This window comes from Diplotaxodon limnothrissa, linkage group LG1, assembly GCF_057381915.1.
Source record: "Diplotaxodon limnothrissa isolate DT_005_m linkage group LG1, D_limnothrissa_male_GT1.1, whole genome shotgun sequence".
Lineage (NCBI taxonomy): Eukaryota > Metazoa > Chordata > Actinopteri > Cichliformes > Cichlidae > Diplotaxodon > Diplotaxodon limnothrissa.
In genome coordinates, this window is record NC_140596.1 from 12213426 (window position 1) to 12230491 (window position 17066).

Here is a 17066-nt window from a genome sequence, read left to right on the forward strand (position 1 = left end):
AGACCTACCTTGGCACTTATGCAGGTGAAACCAAAGGGAAGATATGCTTCACCATATTTTCTAGTCTTTGGCTTGGAAGGAAGTTGGTTTCAGCTATGCTTCACCTCCTGCTTTGCCTTTGTGTGGGAGCCCCGTGCTAGCAGTGTCCAAGCGTTTTTTTTTTTTTCTCTTTTCATACACCCCCCCCCCCCCCTGCAAAGGCCCCACACTTTGGGAAGCTCTGCATTAATGGTTTAGAAAGAGACTCCAAATAAATATCAGTGGTACTGAAAGTGGTTGTACATAATGTTATGTCTGTGAGATGATTTTGAGTATTTTTTTCTCTAATGGCTAAAATTCTATTTGTGGATAAATTCACATGGCTTGCAATGCTGTGAGCGGCTGGGTGTTTTACAAGTTGTTGAAATGATGAACACTCATGTCATTGGTTCAGTCAGTGGAAACGCTGGCGAGGCGACGATGCAGGTGGAGCTAGCCGCTAAGCATTGGGAGCAGGCTCCAGTACTTCAACAATATTTACCAAGTTCTGGACAAAAGCACTAAAATGTGGCTAAAATGTGTCTTTCAGTCTTGAGAATTTCATGTAGCTATTTCTGGTCATTAAGGGGGGCAGATCTTGACCCATGTGCCTGAAGGCCTGCAATCGTTCATGGTATGAAGATAAAATATAGATTACTTTATTAGATAAATATTTATTATTAAATATACTAATAGCTACTATTGTTTTCCCTGTACATACAAATTCCAAGCTCTTACAGGTTTCCCTGATTAAAGATCTAATATCTGAATATGATGGGCATCAAGTATTTCTCAGAATTCCTCATAAGTTTGCAACAAACAGTGAGCTCAGAACTAATGACAAAATACATCCAAATATTATTTATCCTGGGGGCTACATAATGTTTGGACCATTAAGATCAAAATAGCTAAATTTATTCACAGACATGCCTTCAGTAACATATTGAGCTTAGTTTGCATTCATACAAACTAGATTGATAAATATTTAAATAAGCATTTCCCCTGGGAGGACTCATTTGCTCCCCTTTTCTGTTTAACTATACTTTATATATACTCATATTTTTATTTTGTGCTGTAGTGCAGTATTGCCTTTAATTTGTGTTTTATAGATCATGGTGAAGTTGTATTTCTAGCAATATAAAGTCATTTTAGAAAGTTTGTGTCATGAATTAACTCTTGTAGTATACAGTTTGCCAAAAGGTTAGAATCACTTCATTTTGTATCTTCTGTGTGATTTAAAATCAAAATCCATGCTGTGAGTGAACAATCCTTCCCTAATGGGGAGTTGTATCAATCTCCCCTTGAAGAACAAACTGGGGAAGATTGCTTTGAAGGACACACACAAGTCCAGGTTGGATTCTTTATGCCTGCCAGGCTGTCACTCATATATAACAGCTGGCAGCATTACATTATCCCACAGATGGACCTGTTTCTGTGAACTGGAAAATGTATCCTCCTCTTGCTGATCTTTACTGCTGTTTTACCCACCTGTCACCTGCTCAATTAGTCGTGCCTGGAATACATTTAGCCTGTATTTTCACTGATTTAATCCAACAAGAAAGTCATGATCTTGCCATAAATTATATCTACCACTTTCTCACGGAGCATCAGTTCGTGTTTTGCAGCAAGCTGCAGATCATCCAAAATTCCCTGGAGGGGCTGGCAGTATGTAAAGGAGTGGTCAAAGTTGTGCATGTGTATTTTACATCTTGATAGCTCCACTGTAGGATGAGTGAGGTTAGTGTTTCATATAAGTGAAAGCAGCAGTGTTTTCCTTCCCTGACACATTTTACCCCTCTAGTTTTTCCTCTTTCCTCTTCTTCTTGTTTCTTTGGTTACATGTACATGGAAAGAAAATAATCTGGCATGACTGGAATAGTTTCAATGATGGAAGTCTTCTGTAAAAAATGCAGACATAGTTTCAGGTGAGGTGGAGAATGGTATGATTTGCACTTTATTTTAGAAGATAATGATGAAATTTCCTGCAACATTTCAGACACACTTTTAAAACAAAACCTTTGTGACATCAAACTATTAGCTCCAGTATATTAACTGTATGTAACTGTAACTTCGGTCGTTGCTGTGCTTTTTGGAAGTCGAATTTCCCAGAGGAACCCACCCGAGGGATTAATAAAGTTCTATCTTATCTTATCTTATCTTATCTTATTCAAAGGCATCTTATAGTTGTTTTTAGGGAATATGATCAATTTTAGTTTGTAAAAACTACATTCTCAGCTTCTCACAGTGTTTAATTTACTAGCAATATTTAGCTTGCTAAAAATAGTATCCATAAAGAATGCTACAAGACATAAAAATCATAAATGTATCATTATTAATGAGTAATGAACTCCCAGTGGGGAAGTATATGTTATTTTTCAAACACAAAGTGTCACCACACCCATGTGAAAGAATTTTATTGATCCTCTAAATGTATAATAGAAACGCTCTAGCTCTAAAAATGACCTCTGCATATTCCCATTTCCTGACATTCTTCACTCTTTATCTTTATTTCTCTATCCTTTGTATATCCCTTGATACCTCTTACATATTTCTTTCTTTGGCCATTCCCGTATAACTGAACTACAGATTTCAAGAAAAGTGTGACACTGACAAATGGACTTACTTTGTGTAGCCCTCTTATGTTCTGGTTCCAGGCGATTAGATGCACTGTGTGGGCTTTAGACCAAAGGACTGGTTTAGTCAAGAATAATCAGAGGTAGTTTTTCAAAAGCATAATTGAATGACATTTTGAATGACAGTTATACAGTATGTAGCTTCTTTTACGTCTTGCCCATGTTATAAGACAGAAATACAGATAGCCCACAGATAAATGCATAAATATGGCATTATGGGTTTGCCAAGTGACATGCTTTAGTGAGATGATTTCCTCTAGATGTGCGATTCTTCTTGTGGGTGTCAAGTAAGTAGAGCATAACAGATCTGAAAACACTCATGTCACGCACCATGAAATACAAAGTAAAGTCTTCATGCTGTGTGGGAAGATTTGAAGGTGTTTTTAAAGAAAAATGATGAGAAGGGTGTATATCTTTAATCATGTGTCAGCTTTGTAACTCTGCCGTGTGCAAACGTCAATCTGAAGTCTGTATAGTAGGTAGGGAGAATGTGAAGAAGGCCTTGAAACGTTCAATTGGCAACAAAGTGTAGCTCTCACCTTGAAACCCCTCACCATGAAAATCATACTTTTAGGTCTCCCATTTGTTTAAACTAGAACCCATGCCTCATGGCTGTATGCCTTTGCATGGTTCCAATTACATCCATTCCTGTCCAGATCCATTTTTATGTATTAAACAGTTAAAGGGAATTTAGTAAAAGGTATTAATGTAAAATGGAACTTCAGTATTACAAGTCTGATTGATATCAGTGCTGCCATAAATGTGCTTCATGACTCCTTGAAATGGGGACAGTACATGCTGATGTTATCGTCACTGGATGCTGACCTCTGATATTTTGGTATCGGCGTCATAACTTCATGACTTCAATATTATTATAAAAAATTGTGTGAAATTGACCTTAATTGGTATATGAATTGTTAAATGAATTTGGGAGTTGATTTTTAACCACCAAGTTCTAATCAGCTAATATCAGAACATTTGCCATTTGTGCCAAATTTGAAGAAGTTCCTTCAGTAAATATCACATTCATTAGAGCTGGATTTTTAAAACATAATGCTTCCAGCTGTGCCTACACCTATGAGGAGGAGTTAAAAATATACTTCTCCTATAAGGCGCTATACCAAATCTTCAGAAAAGATCTGCTTCCACTGTAGCAGTTTAGTAGCAGTTGTTTCTCCCTCATTGGTGACTGTGTCTGAGTACACAGTTGAGGACTGTGCCTTTAAACAGCATGTTAAATTTATGAATATACCTAGTTCTCTGCCAAAACACACATGACAAGCTAGACAAGGAAAAGACTGAATGTAGCAACTGCGTCAGTATTTAGAATAAAATGACCAAGACGGTTAGTTTATGGCCTCACTTACACAAAAATGGTTATTTTTAAATGGTCTATTTGTGTTTATCACTTACTTTTTCTTTTATCCGTGACAGATATGGTGACATATTCTGATGTAACGAATTATGATTTCTAAACTTTTTTTATGCAAAAAGAATCTTTGGCATCTCTGTTCCACCAGACCTTTATGCCACACACTTGGCTGTTTTAGAAAGGATGTATTTAGTTGGCAGTTGAGTTGCATTGTGGATACTGTAGGCATCATGTTATGAGTTTTATAAAAACGTGTGTTATGGATATAAAAATATCTCAGAGCCAGCTCCATTAAGTTTGTTCCTTTTTTGACTGCGAAATAAAATGCATGCAGAAGCCCTTTAAGGGGTAATGTAATTTCCATGGCGGTTATGATGGATAAAAGGGAAGCTTACTGGACAATTTCCAAAAGGACCCGGATGTTTTAACACATTTGCACATACTTTATGCACATAGAAGAAAAGTAGACTTTTGTACAATATCTCACTAAATATATTTACATGACATACAATTCGCCATCAGTGCAATACATAGGAATGTTGCATATTTACCAAATGTTAGACTCTTTCCTTTATGAAGAAAAATAATTCCAATGACAGAAGCTGATAAAACTAATGTATAAAGTAACATGTGCAACTTTTGTATCGGTTAACAGCTTCACATGAAATAAAAAAAATAAAATCTTAGTACCACCCTATCAACAATCAAATATTAAGCATTGAAAAAGTAAAGATCACATGTACATATATATCTTCATACATGTAATGGATTGCTTTTGTACAAATACTTTATATAACTTTGGCAGTTTATCAGGAACAAAGTTATCGGAAAAATATGAAACAATAATATCAAACTGTCAGCAATGTCATGTAAGCTTGCCTTCCAAAGCTCATGTTCACAGTGGTCATTCAGAAAGGTTGGAAGCCGATGGCAGAAAAACCAAGAACAAAAAGCCAAAGAAAAAGAAAACATTTCCATCCTTTCTGCTAGGACTGTTAGCACTGGAGGCTGTCGTCATTGTTGTCATGGTTATAAAATTACAAACACCTATGAAGGTTTAGATAGCAGTCATCGCCATTTAAAAAAACATGGTCTATTTTCAGGTCGACTTAAAATACAAACAGTTTGAAGGCAAGGGGACAGGACCCTGCTCAGCGGTCACTGTGGAATCATGGGAGAGACATGACCGAGAAGAGGACATGCACATCAGTGCTGTGTGGAAGCACGTGAGGCCAAAAAACGAGGGTGCAAAATAAACGAATTTGCAACAATCGAAACGCCACATGGTCAGAAAATGACTTACACCGGACAAAATAATCGAGCAAATTTCAAACATACTAAGTTCACCATAATTCATATACGTTGATTTTGTTCTTTTTTTTCCACTGGTTTGGCACTTTATTGGAACAAATCTCTGTTCAAAAAGACTAATGTTGTACAAAAGGTATCATGTCTCATTAACATAACTCGTAGAATATAGTACTTAATAGTAAGCATACGGTAAGTAAACACTTGTACATACTGTAGTTTTAAAATGAACATTCCAACAGATGTTTTACACACATGCACAAAAACAAACAAACAAACAAACACAACTTTCTCTCTCTCGCTCTCTCTCTCTCTCTTTGCTGCCTCGCCACATTTGGGCCTCCTCCATTTCTCTTTGGACAATCTTATTCTCCTTCTGAGTGATCCTCTATCCCGAAAGAACAACTGTTGCTACTGCTCTTTCTCATCTTCCATCTTTCCCTCGCTATCGTTTACCTAAGACAACACAACTCATTTAATACTGTGGGGTTTTGTTTTTTTTTTGCTCCACGTTATGACACTTCCTCCGCCGAGCGCGTGTCTGTCTTGAGACGCACAAACTCTTTGGCCACCTCGTCGTTGGTCCTTTGAGAGAGTATCCTCATGATGGTGATGCCCGTTTCGTCCATGGAGATGCTCTTCACCAGCGGGTAGCAGGCGGCGCAGCTGCCCTTGTCTGCCAGCTCTTTGAGAGGGATGACGGTCATGCCGATGATGCGGTCCTCACGGGCAAAGCAGTAGTCCTTCACTGAGACATGAAGCTCATAGGCCTCTGGACCGTGTTCGTTACTCAGAACACTGAGAAAAATGACAAGGATGAGGTTGGGGTGTGACTTAGAAAGAAATTAGACATGAACAGATTTAAAAAGTAGTCCTAAATCCTACTTTTAAAACAACCATCATGGGTAATGAAAATTTACATCACAGGCAGTGAGAGGGTGTCTGAGTGTCACTTAAAAGTACATGAAACTAACCTAAATGCACTTTTTTCCTATTATCATATAAGCTTAATAAGTGTTCCTGTCAGGAACTGTACAAGAATGTGAACGAACTGCTGACATTTGGCTTTGTTTACAGCTGAATATAGCCTGTCAGTAAACAAGTCTGGCATGGTGACATTTCCACAGTGAAAAGCCTCCTTACTGTATGCGTGGCAATCATGAGAAACTCAATCATGTTTTGTGAGGGAAATTAATGTATCTATTCAAAAGAGCAATTATTCTGAGCTTTTTTTTAGGCTTTTTTCTAATTATCCACAGAAACCTGTGGCTTCTTGAAATTCAAATGACAATGCCCAAGCATTGTCATTTGAATTTCAAGAAGCCATATAAATATATATGCAGACATCACAATGTGCGCTGCTAACGCTAAGATCACTCCAGATGTATGACTTGGCTGAGTGGGCCTGACTCTGAGAAATACAATACTTAAAATTGTCACGTTAAAACAGTTGCTTGATTTGCTTTTATTACAAAAATAATGCTGCTGAATAATGTACATTCTAAGGTTAGAAAAGTAAGGTGTTACAGGTACTATTAAGCATATAGATTTCTGCTGCTTTCTTTGTAGTGAGCAGCAATCTCAGTTGTTAAAAATGAAGGTGATGTGCCAAAAACTGCAGTTTGTTGAATAGCCACCTGAGACCTGAAGTGCCCAACTTTAAAACAGAAACAAACACGTAGAACCTGGAACTTGTTTTTTTTTTTTTGGTGTCTCTTCAGCTTATTTCCCCTACATGGGACATTTTTATTATTATAGATGACTGATGGTGTGGACTGAACTGGGACAGGACTGTCATTCTGGCGTTCAGTTTAAAAAGGAAAAACCTGATAAATAATATGGCTCACTGTGTAGTTCATTTTACTGATAGACTGTGCAACAAAAGTAACATTTTTCATTATGTAAATTTTGGACAAATTATTAGCATTCGTCACTGTGTGATGCAGAAATATAGTATATAAAAGATATAGCCACTGTGATGGACATGACTAACACAGTGTATCTGACAGAGAAACTGAGGGACACTGGCTGCTTATTGCTGCTCAAGTTGTAAATTGTAAGTTATTAGTCATCCATTATCTTTTCTGAATCTTAGATTGACCATGATTTATCAAAAGGGGTTCATGTTCTTTTCAGTATGATTGGAAACTAGCAATCAAGGACATGAAGTCTTCCCAAAAGTGTTGACTGAGGTCCCTGAGCAAGGGAACCAAGGGCTAAGTTCCCTTACACCTCTGTATAACAAGAATCTTTGTGCAAACAGAGGAGTTATCCCCTGCTGGCCATAATGCATAATGCAGGTTTCAGGGGCTTCAGCACTGGCTTCTCTTTACAGACCTCAAAGCTCCAGCTATCTTTTATATTGTATATAGATGCACCCTAGTTGTCTAGGCTAGTTAACATTTGCTATTTGATAACTTGATACTGAGACCTGTTGTCCAAACACAACTCTGCCAAAAATATCTTTTGAAAGAGTAGACCACAAAACAATAGGTGACATTACAGTTCCAGGATGCATCCATATTTTATTTACACTTTGTGTTTGTAGTTTGCAGATAGCACACTGATTTCTGATTCAAAAGCAAATATATGAAGTATATTATTATTAATGACAGTAATAGAAAAAAATGACACTAAATTAAAGAATATTACAATATTACAAGAAGTGAATAAAATTGCTCACAATTTTATTCACTTCTTTAACTGACGAGGAGGACACAGATACTTACTACTGGAATGTTTCATTGTACTTTGGTGACCAATTGTTATTCTTGGTCTTGGTGCTGAATTTGCGTTTCTTGTCAGCCAGATGTGGACCCACGGCATTGACTTCTACAAATGGCCGGAACATGGCGTTGGTTTGCCAGATGAGGTTGTTCACTCCGACCACTGAGAAACGCAGAGGAAATAATAATCTCATTCATTACGACATGGACACAGGTACAAGAAAGGAAAGTCCACTAATTCTGCCAAAAAAGATTGTGTATTCCAAGCTCAGTTTCTATTTTTGGACCTGTATTTATCTTGTTCCCACAGATAAACGGCTAAATGTAGAAAATGTCACGTTAAACTGAGATACCGTCGGAGCAAGCATAACAGAGCCTGATAACAGAAACATTTCCAGCTATCTGCAGCATTAATGGTAAACATCTCTGCGTGTTAGTGCCTATGAATCAGCCTGCAAAGATTTCTTTTCATACTCACTCTTCTGCACTGATATTCAAATAACGAGTAAATCCACAGTGAAGAAGACCAGAGACATTGACTGACATGCAGCGTCAGTAAACCATAATGATGTGGCAGCATGCTGGATTTTCTGTGTGAGCTGCCAAATTTAGATTCAGGAAATGCAGAAAAAATTTAATCAAAAGCTAAACTGTGACTCATGTAATGATGGCTTTTCCTGTTTGTGAAAACATTGTTGCTTTGCTCTCATGTTTTTAGTTTCTCTAATGCCTATGGTGCTTTTGGGGGGAGGCAGGTTTAGAGACACTGTAAGGAAATAAGGAGGCTCACAGTGAATTAAAAGAAATACATCTCTGGAGAAATTCTGTAATGATAAAGCAAAGAACTAATAAACAGCCAACCTTTGAGCCAGCTGTACATGCATAGCTGAACTTGACTTGTCTTATCTGTGTAGTAGCAGACCTATGTATTTTCCAGTTTATAGCTATTACAGTATACAAGTATCAATCTTTTTTTTTCAGCTATCCCCTAATTACAGTGACTTTGTACTGTGCTCTAGCAGGATGTAATTTTTAAGTACAATAGAAGTATAACTTGCAGGGATAATAATGCAGTTTTAGGACTCCGTTTTGGTAAAAGTCTTTTCAGGTGCATTGTTTTAAAAAAAAAATCATACTGGCAAATGCAGACGATTTGAAAGAATGAAACTATTAAAGAGTAAGGTAATTAAATTTGGACGATCAAATAACAACTGAATTAGTTTTAAAAAAGTTATTTTTTGCAATTGTCTTTTGCTTAAGTTTGATTACGTAATAAAATGTCCTTTGTTTTTATCAATGTCTTGTAGTATGTAATGCTCTACTACTACCAGAAGGTGGTGATAATGTATCTATAAGCTGTTTGCCAACAACCATGAAACAACACAACATAGAAGAAGAATGTTACTAACACTTAAACAGGAGACACACATAAAGGCCAAAACTATTGCCCATCGTGAAATTGCATGGAAATCCAAATATGCACGGTCATTTGAAAGCTTAGAAGAATGATTGACTAATACCTATAGTACCTAGTGGAATTGACAACAACAGCTATTACAAATATGACAATACTGCATCAATCCCGACACTGTCATGCATAAAACACCTGATTTTCTATTTAATTACAATAAGAAACAACATATCAAAAGGTAATTAACTTATTCTCTGATTTTGAAGGCGCTCCAAGAAGCTGTGCTGCTGATGGCCCCTGCAGCCCAGTTGCACAGATGAGATAGATTTTTGTGAATATTTGCAGGTGTGAACAGATTTGACTGGAAATAACAAAAAGCAGGTTTGAGTATAGGAAAAAGCTCACCCTTCACGCTGACTTTGTGCTCTCCAGTGCCAGGGTGAGAGATGAGATTCACTTGCATCGACACCTCCCCCACTGATCCGTTGGATGACTGACCTGGACACACACCAAAACAGCAACAGGAGAATTGGAAAGAGGCGTAATGAAAATCAGAAAGAATGGAGGAGCAGCAGTGAGGAAGCAGGGAGAGAAATACAGAGATCAGGAACCCGAAATAAAAGAGATGGAGACCGAAAAGAGAGAGAGAGAGAGGGAGGATGCGAGGACAGATGCAAAACTGTGAAGACAACTATCTGTGTACCTGGTGAATCCAAAGATTGATCCAAAAAGCTGTGTATAAACACATGAGTGTGTCAGAACTAAAAGAGAAAAAACAGACCTAAGGAAAACAGTAAGAGAGTAGACTTGTTTTCACTCTCATGGCAGCCCAGTAGCAAGCAAAGCCAGAGTTTCCTTTAGCTCCAGGCTAAACAAGAATAACAACAAGTAAAAAAAATAGAAACATGAAATAATCTGTCTGGTTTGAGGGCTGTGAAAAAAGGCACATGTTGTGAAGGAATCTACTAAATAAATAATGTTCTACATGCTGAAATCAACAACGTCTTAGCTCAAGTGAAAACACTGGATTTAACTCCATGGAAACACACTATGAATGCCATGCAACAGAAAGGAAATAGATGAGGCAAAGGGAATGCATGAATATAAAGGAGGACTCTGCTCAGTTGCTGTGCAGCATCATTAACGTGTCACTCAGTCAGAGATGAACAATTAGAATGGATTGCTGACCATGTTACATACTGTCTGATGTAGGGAGCCTTGCTCATTTCAGCTGCTTCATGTTTAAGCCAGCCAGGAGCAAGTAGACGTTGAACACTACTTAATGTAGAGGCATGTTGATCCAATAGCTAATCAATATATGCCAAACATGCAGCACCCGTTGTGGCTGGTAATGGGGAAACAAGCCTTGAGATTTATTGTAATGAAGCCCCAGGAAGCCGATAGAGAACTAAGAAACTGCAGCACAATGAAGTCCTGAACTTGTGAGAACACACAGCAATGCCACTGCATGGTCACTTTAGCTATCAGGGTAAAAACAGACATTATGGTATGTTGTGCATTTATGAAAAAAAATATACCGGTGTACTCAACAGATACTAGAAAAGGAATTCTGAGAGACGTAGAAGCTCAAAGTGTGAAGAAGACAAATGGTACATGTTGAAGATAAAAGAAAGCAGGGATAGATAAAAACCAAGGTGGCAGCGAGTAGGCCTTAGGATCAGATTAAGTGAGGAAAATGCAGATAAGAAAGGCGAGTTGTCTGCATTAATTGACGAAGACTTGCTCTTAAATTCCCAGATTTTTTCCACTGTCAAATAAGACGTTACGCTTAGCCTACACCGTGTGACATTTCAACACACGAATACTACATAACCAAAAAACTGCAAAATATTCATGCGAGATTACTGTAAGCTAGACAACAGCCCCCACTCAACAAAGAGACACATGTATGCTTCCGAGAGCAGGCTTGGCAGGATTAAACTGGTACATGCCGTGGTCTAAATATGTCGTTCTCAGAGCACAGGGGTTGGTGATTAATGAAACTGTGTCCACTGTGCTACATCAAGCATCATTTCCACATTCTTTAATTTTTGACCTCAACCAGCTCACTACTTCCACTTAAAGACAGAACATTAGGCCACCTCAGATAAAAAGCATGGTGTGAAATTGCGGGTGGAGCTGGAATGGGATGAGAGATGTAGCGCGGGTGGAAGAAGAGAAACACATCGAGCAATCTGAAAATAGCACACAGCGAAACACTGTGTATCTATGCCCATCTGCCACTCAGGGAAAACGGCAATGCTGGTTGGCCTGCTGGCTGCCGAGCTTTTTCCTACAGGCTTTCAGTTTCCTGCTGCCTGCTATGCAGTGTTCTACAAGGCTGAGCACACTGAGGGAACCGGGAGCTTAAAGCTTCAACGCCCTGCCGGGTTGAATTCCCTCTTGAGCATCTCTGGATACCTGAAGGTATTTCCGCCTTATTACAGAGAAGAAAATCCAAATAAAGACGGATGAGTCAACAACATATACAAGTGTGCCAGAGATGCCGGAAAGAAAGAGTGAGGCGACTGCACAAAAGAGAATATATGGATTTACATAGCAAATACTGTATATCGTATTTATCCCGACAGTGTTTTTTTATGCATTGTTAATGAGAGAGTGAAGGGAAAAGAGCATGAGAGCAATTAAGCCCTTAAGCACACAGGATGAAAAGGCCAAAGATACTGTTGCTGTTTGTTTGTTTTTAAAGTTATTTACAGTGAAAGAGGCACAGTGCTCCTACAGTGATGAGATAAATGCAATTACAGCAATGTTCACTGTGTATTTAAGCTGATAAAAAAGAGGCATCTTCAGAACACATTTACAGCAATATATATGGGGTAAATACTGATGGGAAACTCCATAATGTTAAGGTTAAATAAAGCATTACAACTCCGAAATGTTGCAGACAAATCAGATATTAACTGTGAATTACAGCAACAAATATGTTGTGAATAAACTGTTTTGCTACAAGTGTAATCAGTCGTCATAAAAATATGTTTATTCACTTCTGCCTAGGTGCTAAAATATAGCTTCACAATAGAATGACCAATCTGTCTTTTTTCACGCCTTTGCTGGCATTCTCACTGTGTTTTTATAGATGCTTTCTGTAAAAGTGAAGCTGCCCAAGCAAGGCAGAGAGAATACAGAGTATAGCTCTTAAGACAAAAGTTTTCCAGCATTTGAATGCTGAAATAACTCCATTCCCTCCCAAACTGAAACCCAACTGAGCCTGACCATAGCTAGGTGCTTACCTTGAGAGGTTTGGGTGCATATATATTTCTTGATCAAGGCATCTGTAGGTTGAGTGTAAAGGCTGAGAGCATATTTGAGGGACTTCATATCAGGGCTCTTTTCAAGGAAAGTTTTCTTCAGGCCATTTCCTCCAGCATGGAAGTATTGCTATAAGAAAAGAAAGAGGAGTTAACTTCCAGATGACTCCAAGAATGTTTTCCAGGAAGGGATCCTCTGTTGAGTTCATACACATCAGCAAGTTTCAGTTGGCAGAGAAATAACCTGAGATTATGTGGACAGTATGCATTTTCCAAGCAGGAGACCAGGCAAGAGACAGCAGTAATAGCCACTTTTCTGTCTAATTACCGTGCATTTAAATCTGAAACCCCTGCTTGGGTGGTTAATGCACATTTGCGCTGATAAGCATGATAGCTGAGTACACACAAAGCTTTGCATTCTTTTGAAATGTTGTCACCACTCCTACATATGGAAGATTGTGGCCATGGAGAGATCTTATTAAGAAAAGATGGACTGCTTTTTTGTGCTTATCTGTTCAGCTAGCTTTCTTCTACAACACATGATCATTACACAGACAAAAGAGCTATTGTTAATGGCGCTTGTGTTGTTTGTGGAGTTTCTGTTGTCATGATCCAAGTTAAAAAGTTGGTGCACCCTTATCTCATGTCAATAAATACACTGGACAGAAAATGCAGTAGACAGAGATAAGGTATACACAGCTGCAAAGTGACATCCGAACCACATTGTCTTCATCAGACAAAGCTTGACACCACAATGGAGAAAGTGCCGGTAAATATTTTCAGACTGGTGTCAGGTCAGTGACTCGACACATGGGGAGGCGCTGTGGTCTGCCTCACCAATGATTTATTAGTCATAAAGTTTGACCGACATGTGCTTCTTGTGAATTATACATAATCTGGCGTGCAGAGGTTGAGTCATCAGTGGAGTTTTAAGAGAAAAAAAGAGAAACGGCACATATTCTATCCATAAAATGCCCAGGAAACACTAAATATACATAAAATTCTATAGTTATTTAAAATAAACACACCCAACTACAATTGAATTGGCTTAAACAAACAGTGGTACAATAAGAGTTGTATCTATTCACAATTTCCCACCATATAACACAGGAAGATGTTCAGAATGTCTGTATTTTGTGCCTTGGAGATTTGTCTCATTTTAGGTCAGAACATTTGAAACAATTTATTCAAAAAATATCACCTCCTCATTCCAATCACCGTCACAGCACTAAGACTCACAGAATATAAGCTGTACTGATCTATAAGAGTGTCGCCTCATCCTGAAAAATGCCTGCAGTGTTACTGCTGGGCTGCAGTGCTGCATTCCCTCTGGCAAAAAGACCCAAACCAACCTGCATGCTCAAGATATCACCCTGCCTCCAGTAAAATCACCGGCCACCTTTACAACATCCGTACTTTCTTTTTGTTACCCTATTACTTTCCTCCAGTTCCTTATATTTTGCCTCATATATTTGATTTCGTTTTTCTTCTTCATTTATTTTCTCTATCTTCGAGGCTTAGCAGGGGTTTGCATTTGGTAGTTAATGATGTGAGGCTGTAGTCTTCTGCTGATAAGTCTTTAGCACATTTACCTGAGCAAGTAAGTGATTACTAACAGTTTATTTTCTGGTAATACTAACATCTGATAACAAGAAAGACAAATAAAATGGCCTGCATAAAGAATCTTATTATCAGTTTTTTTCCTAATATCTATGTTTGTTGTTCAAAAACTGGGATCTATTCTGAAATGCACTTCAATAAATGCCTACATATTATCTTATTAACTATATCAAATACACATTTTATCGAGGAACTCTCAGACATCTTTCTCATACAATCAGACAAGGCCAGAGTTCAAAGAAAGGATAAATAATACATTACTGGGGCTCTGTTAAGTGTGCTATTTTGTCAGGTAAGGTCTGCTTAGGCCACTGCATTATCCTGCCCATTCATTTTTACAGGTTTGAAGTTCAGCTTGGATGAAATATTATATTTAAATGTTTAAATAAAAAAGCATTTAAATAAATAAATATGTTGCACAGGATTTAACTTTTTAGTCCAAGAAGAAATTCTTGGTTCTATATATTTATACTTACTGATGAATGGCACATTTCTTTTAAATTTTAGTGTATCTATTTTTGATGGGTTTTGAGGTTGTTCTGTTTTTTAGACTGTATATTCAGGTAGCCATTTAAACAGAATTTCTAAATTTCTACCAACTCTGTGTTAATCGACTGCTCTCATTGGAATACTGATGAAAGAATTTCGGTGACATGATTGATTTAAACCTCCAGGTAGTTTCCTTGGTGACAGCAAAATCAATTAGTTTTTTTTCTACACCTTATGGAGTCGTGTTTCCATAGTGGCACCTTGCCATAACTCTCTTCTTGTGCCTGAAGAACTCGGACTTGGTATCATTTTGTATCCTTTTGCAAAAACTGTCAAATGGCAGAAAAGTAAAATGCTGCTGTTTTTTCTTCTTTTTCTATGGGCTTGGGAAGTGTCAGAGGTATTTTTAAGATGCAATTTATTTTTAGTTTTAAGTTGTGCACCATACTCTTGTAGTTTCACTTCATCAATATTAACATTAACAAACAAACAAGAAATACTAACAAGCTCCTGGTTGAACCAAAGAGCATCGCTTTGGAGCAAATACTACAACTCGTGACCAGTATTTCAGTGTTTTTTAAAACTGCTAAATAATTTTTTAATGTTATTTTTTTTTTTTATTAAGTCCCACCCTATTACACTACCACCACCATATTTTACTGTTGGCATTATGGTCCTTTTTTGAAATGCTGTGTTAATTATATGCCAGATATAACAGGAATCAAACCTTCATATAAGTTCAGATTTTGTCTCGTCAACCCACAGAATGTGACTTTAGATCAGGGGTAGGCAACTCCAGGTCTTGAGTGCCGGTGCCCTGCAGGTTTTGGATCTCACCCTGGGTCAACACACCTGAATCAACTGATTAGTTCATTACCAGGCCTCTGGAGAACTTCAGGACATGCTGAAGAGGTCATTTAGCAATTTGAATCAGCTGTGTTGGATCAAGGACACATCTAAAACCTGCAGGACATCGGCACTCGAGGCCTGGAGTTGCCTACCCCTGCTTTAGATTGTAGGATGATGTGTTGCTTTTTGAGACCTCTTAGTCTGCTTCACTTTGTCACTCAGGTTCTAAGTAATTTCATAATTCAACAGGTCTGCCAGTAATCAGGCCTGACTGTGGCTAGTAAAACTGAACCAAACTTTCCAAAAAAAAAAAGTGGTTAATCACAGTTAATTCATGATTTAACAAGACAGCCAATTAATTTTTCACACAGAACCAGATAGGTTTGGATATCCTTTTTCCCTTAATCAATGAAATCATCATTTAAAAACTGCAATCTGTATTTACGTGGGTTATCTTTGTCTAATATAAACAAATTGTTTGATGATCTGAAACATATGCAAAACACTAGGAAACCAGGAAGGGGGCAAACACTTTTTCACACCACACCACTCAGCCATAGAAAACCCTGCCATGAATCACCTGGTGCACAACTTTTGTACTGATGCTAATGCTAGAAGAGGTTTGGAACGCTGCAGTTATTGAGTCAGCAGAGTGCTGGAAACTTTTACGTACTAGCCTCAGCACTTAGCAACCCGCTCTCTTTATGTGGTCTTTTACTTTGTGGGTGAGTTACTCTGATTCCTAAATGCTTCCACTTTACAATAACACGACTTTCAGTTGATGGTGAAATATCGAGGAGAGAATAAATTTCACGAACCTACTTGTTGTTGCAGTGGTATCCTGTTACAGTACTGCACTTGAGTTCAGTGAGCTCTGTAGAATGACCCATTCTTTTCTGCCCTTTATGTTTGTAAAGACTGCATGGCTAGGTGTCCGAGTTCATACACCTACAGCAATTCAAATTACTATTTCATTCATGTACTTTATTATTTTTACATTTTGACAATATTTAATGTCATTATATATGATGTGGAAAAAATAAAACATAATCGGTAACCTTTAGTAAATCCATTTACAGTGTAAACATAGGTGCAAGTAGAGACTATAGCTCTTAAGACTAAAATGTCCAAAGCATGGTAAATGGTAAATGGCCTGCATTTGTATAGCGCTTTTCTAGTCCCTAAGGACCCCAAAGCGCTTTACACTACATTCAGTCATTCACCCATTCACACACACATTCACACACTGGCGATGGCAAGCTACATTGTAGCCACAGCTGCCCTGGGGCGCACTGACAGAGGCGAGGCTGCCGGACACTGGCGCCACCGGGCCCTCTGACCACCACCAGTAGGCAAACACGGGGTTAG

General features: G+C 38.1%; 1 protein-coding gene across 4 annotated transcripts in view; it reads right to left on the minus strand.

The window, feature by feature from the left end:
* Positions 1-5843: 5843 nt before the first annotated feature.
* Positions 5844-17066, minus strand: part of unc13c (unc-13 homolog C (C. elegans)) — a 102359-nt gene continuing 91136 nt past the window's right edge. For all 4 annotated transcript variants that reach the window (XM_085352841.1, XM_085352817.1, XM_085352833.1 and 1 more), the window contains 4 exons: positions 12723-12870; positions 9874-9966; positions 8061-8220; positions 5844-6129 (listed from right to left, as the gene is read on the minus strand). In XM_085352841.1, coding sequence (XP_085208967.1) covers positions 5844-6129; positions 8061-8220; positions 9874-9966; positions 12723-12870 — 687 coding nt within the window. The remainder of the gene's footprint in view (positions 6130-8060; positions 8221-9873; positions 9967-12722; positions 12871-17066) is intronic.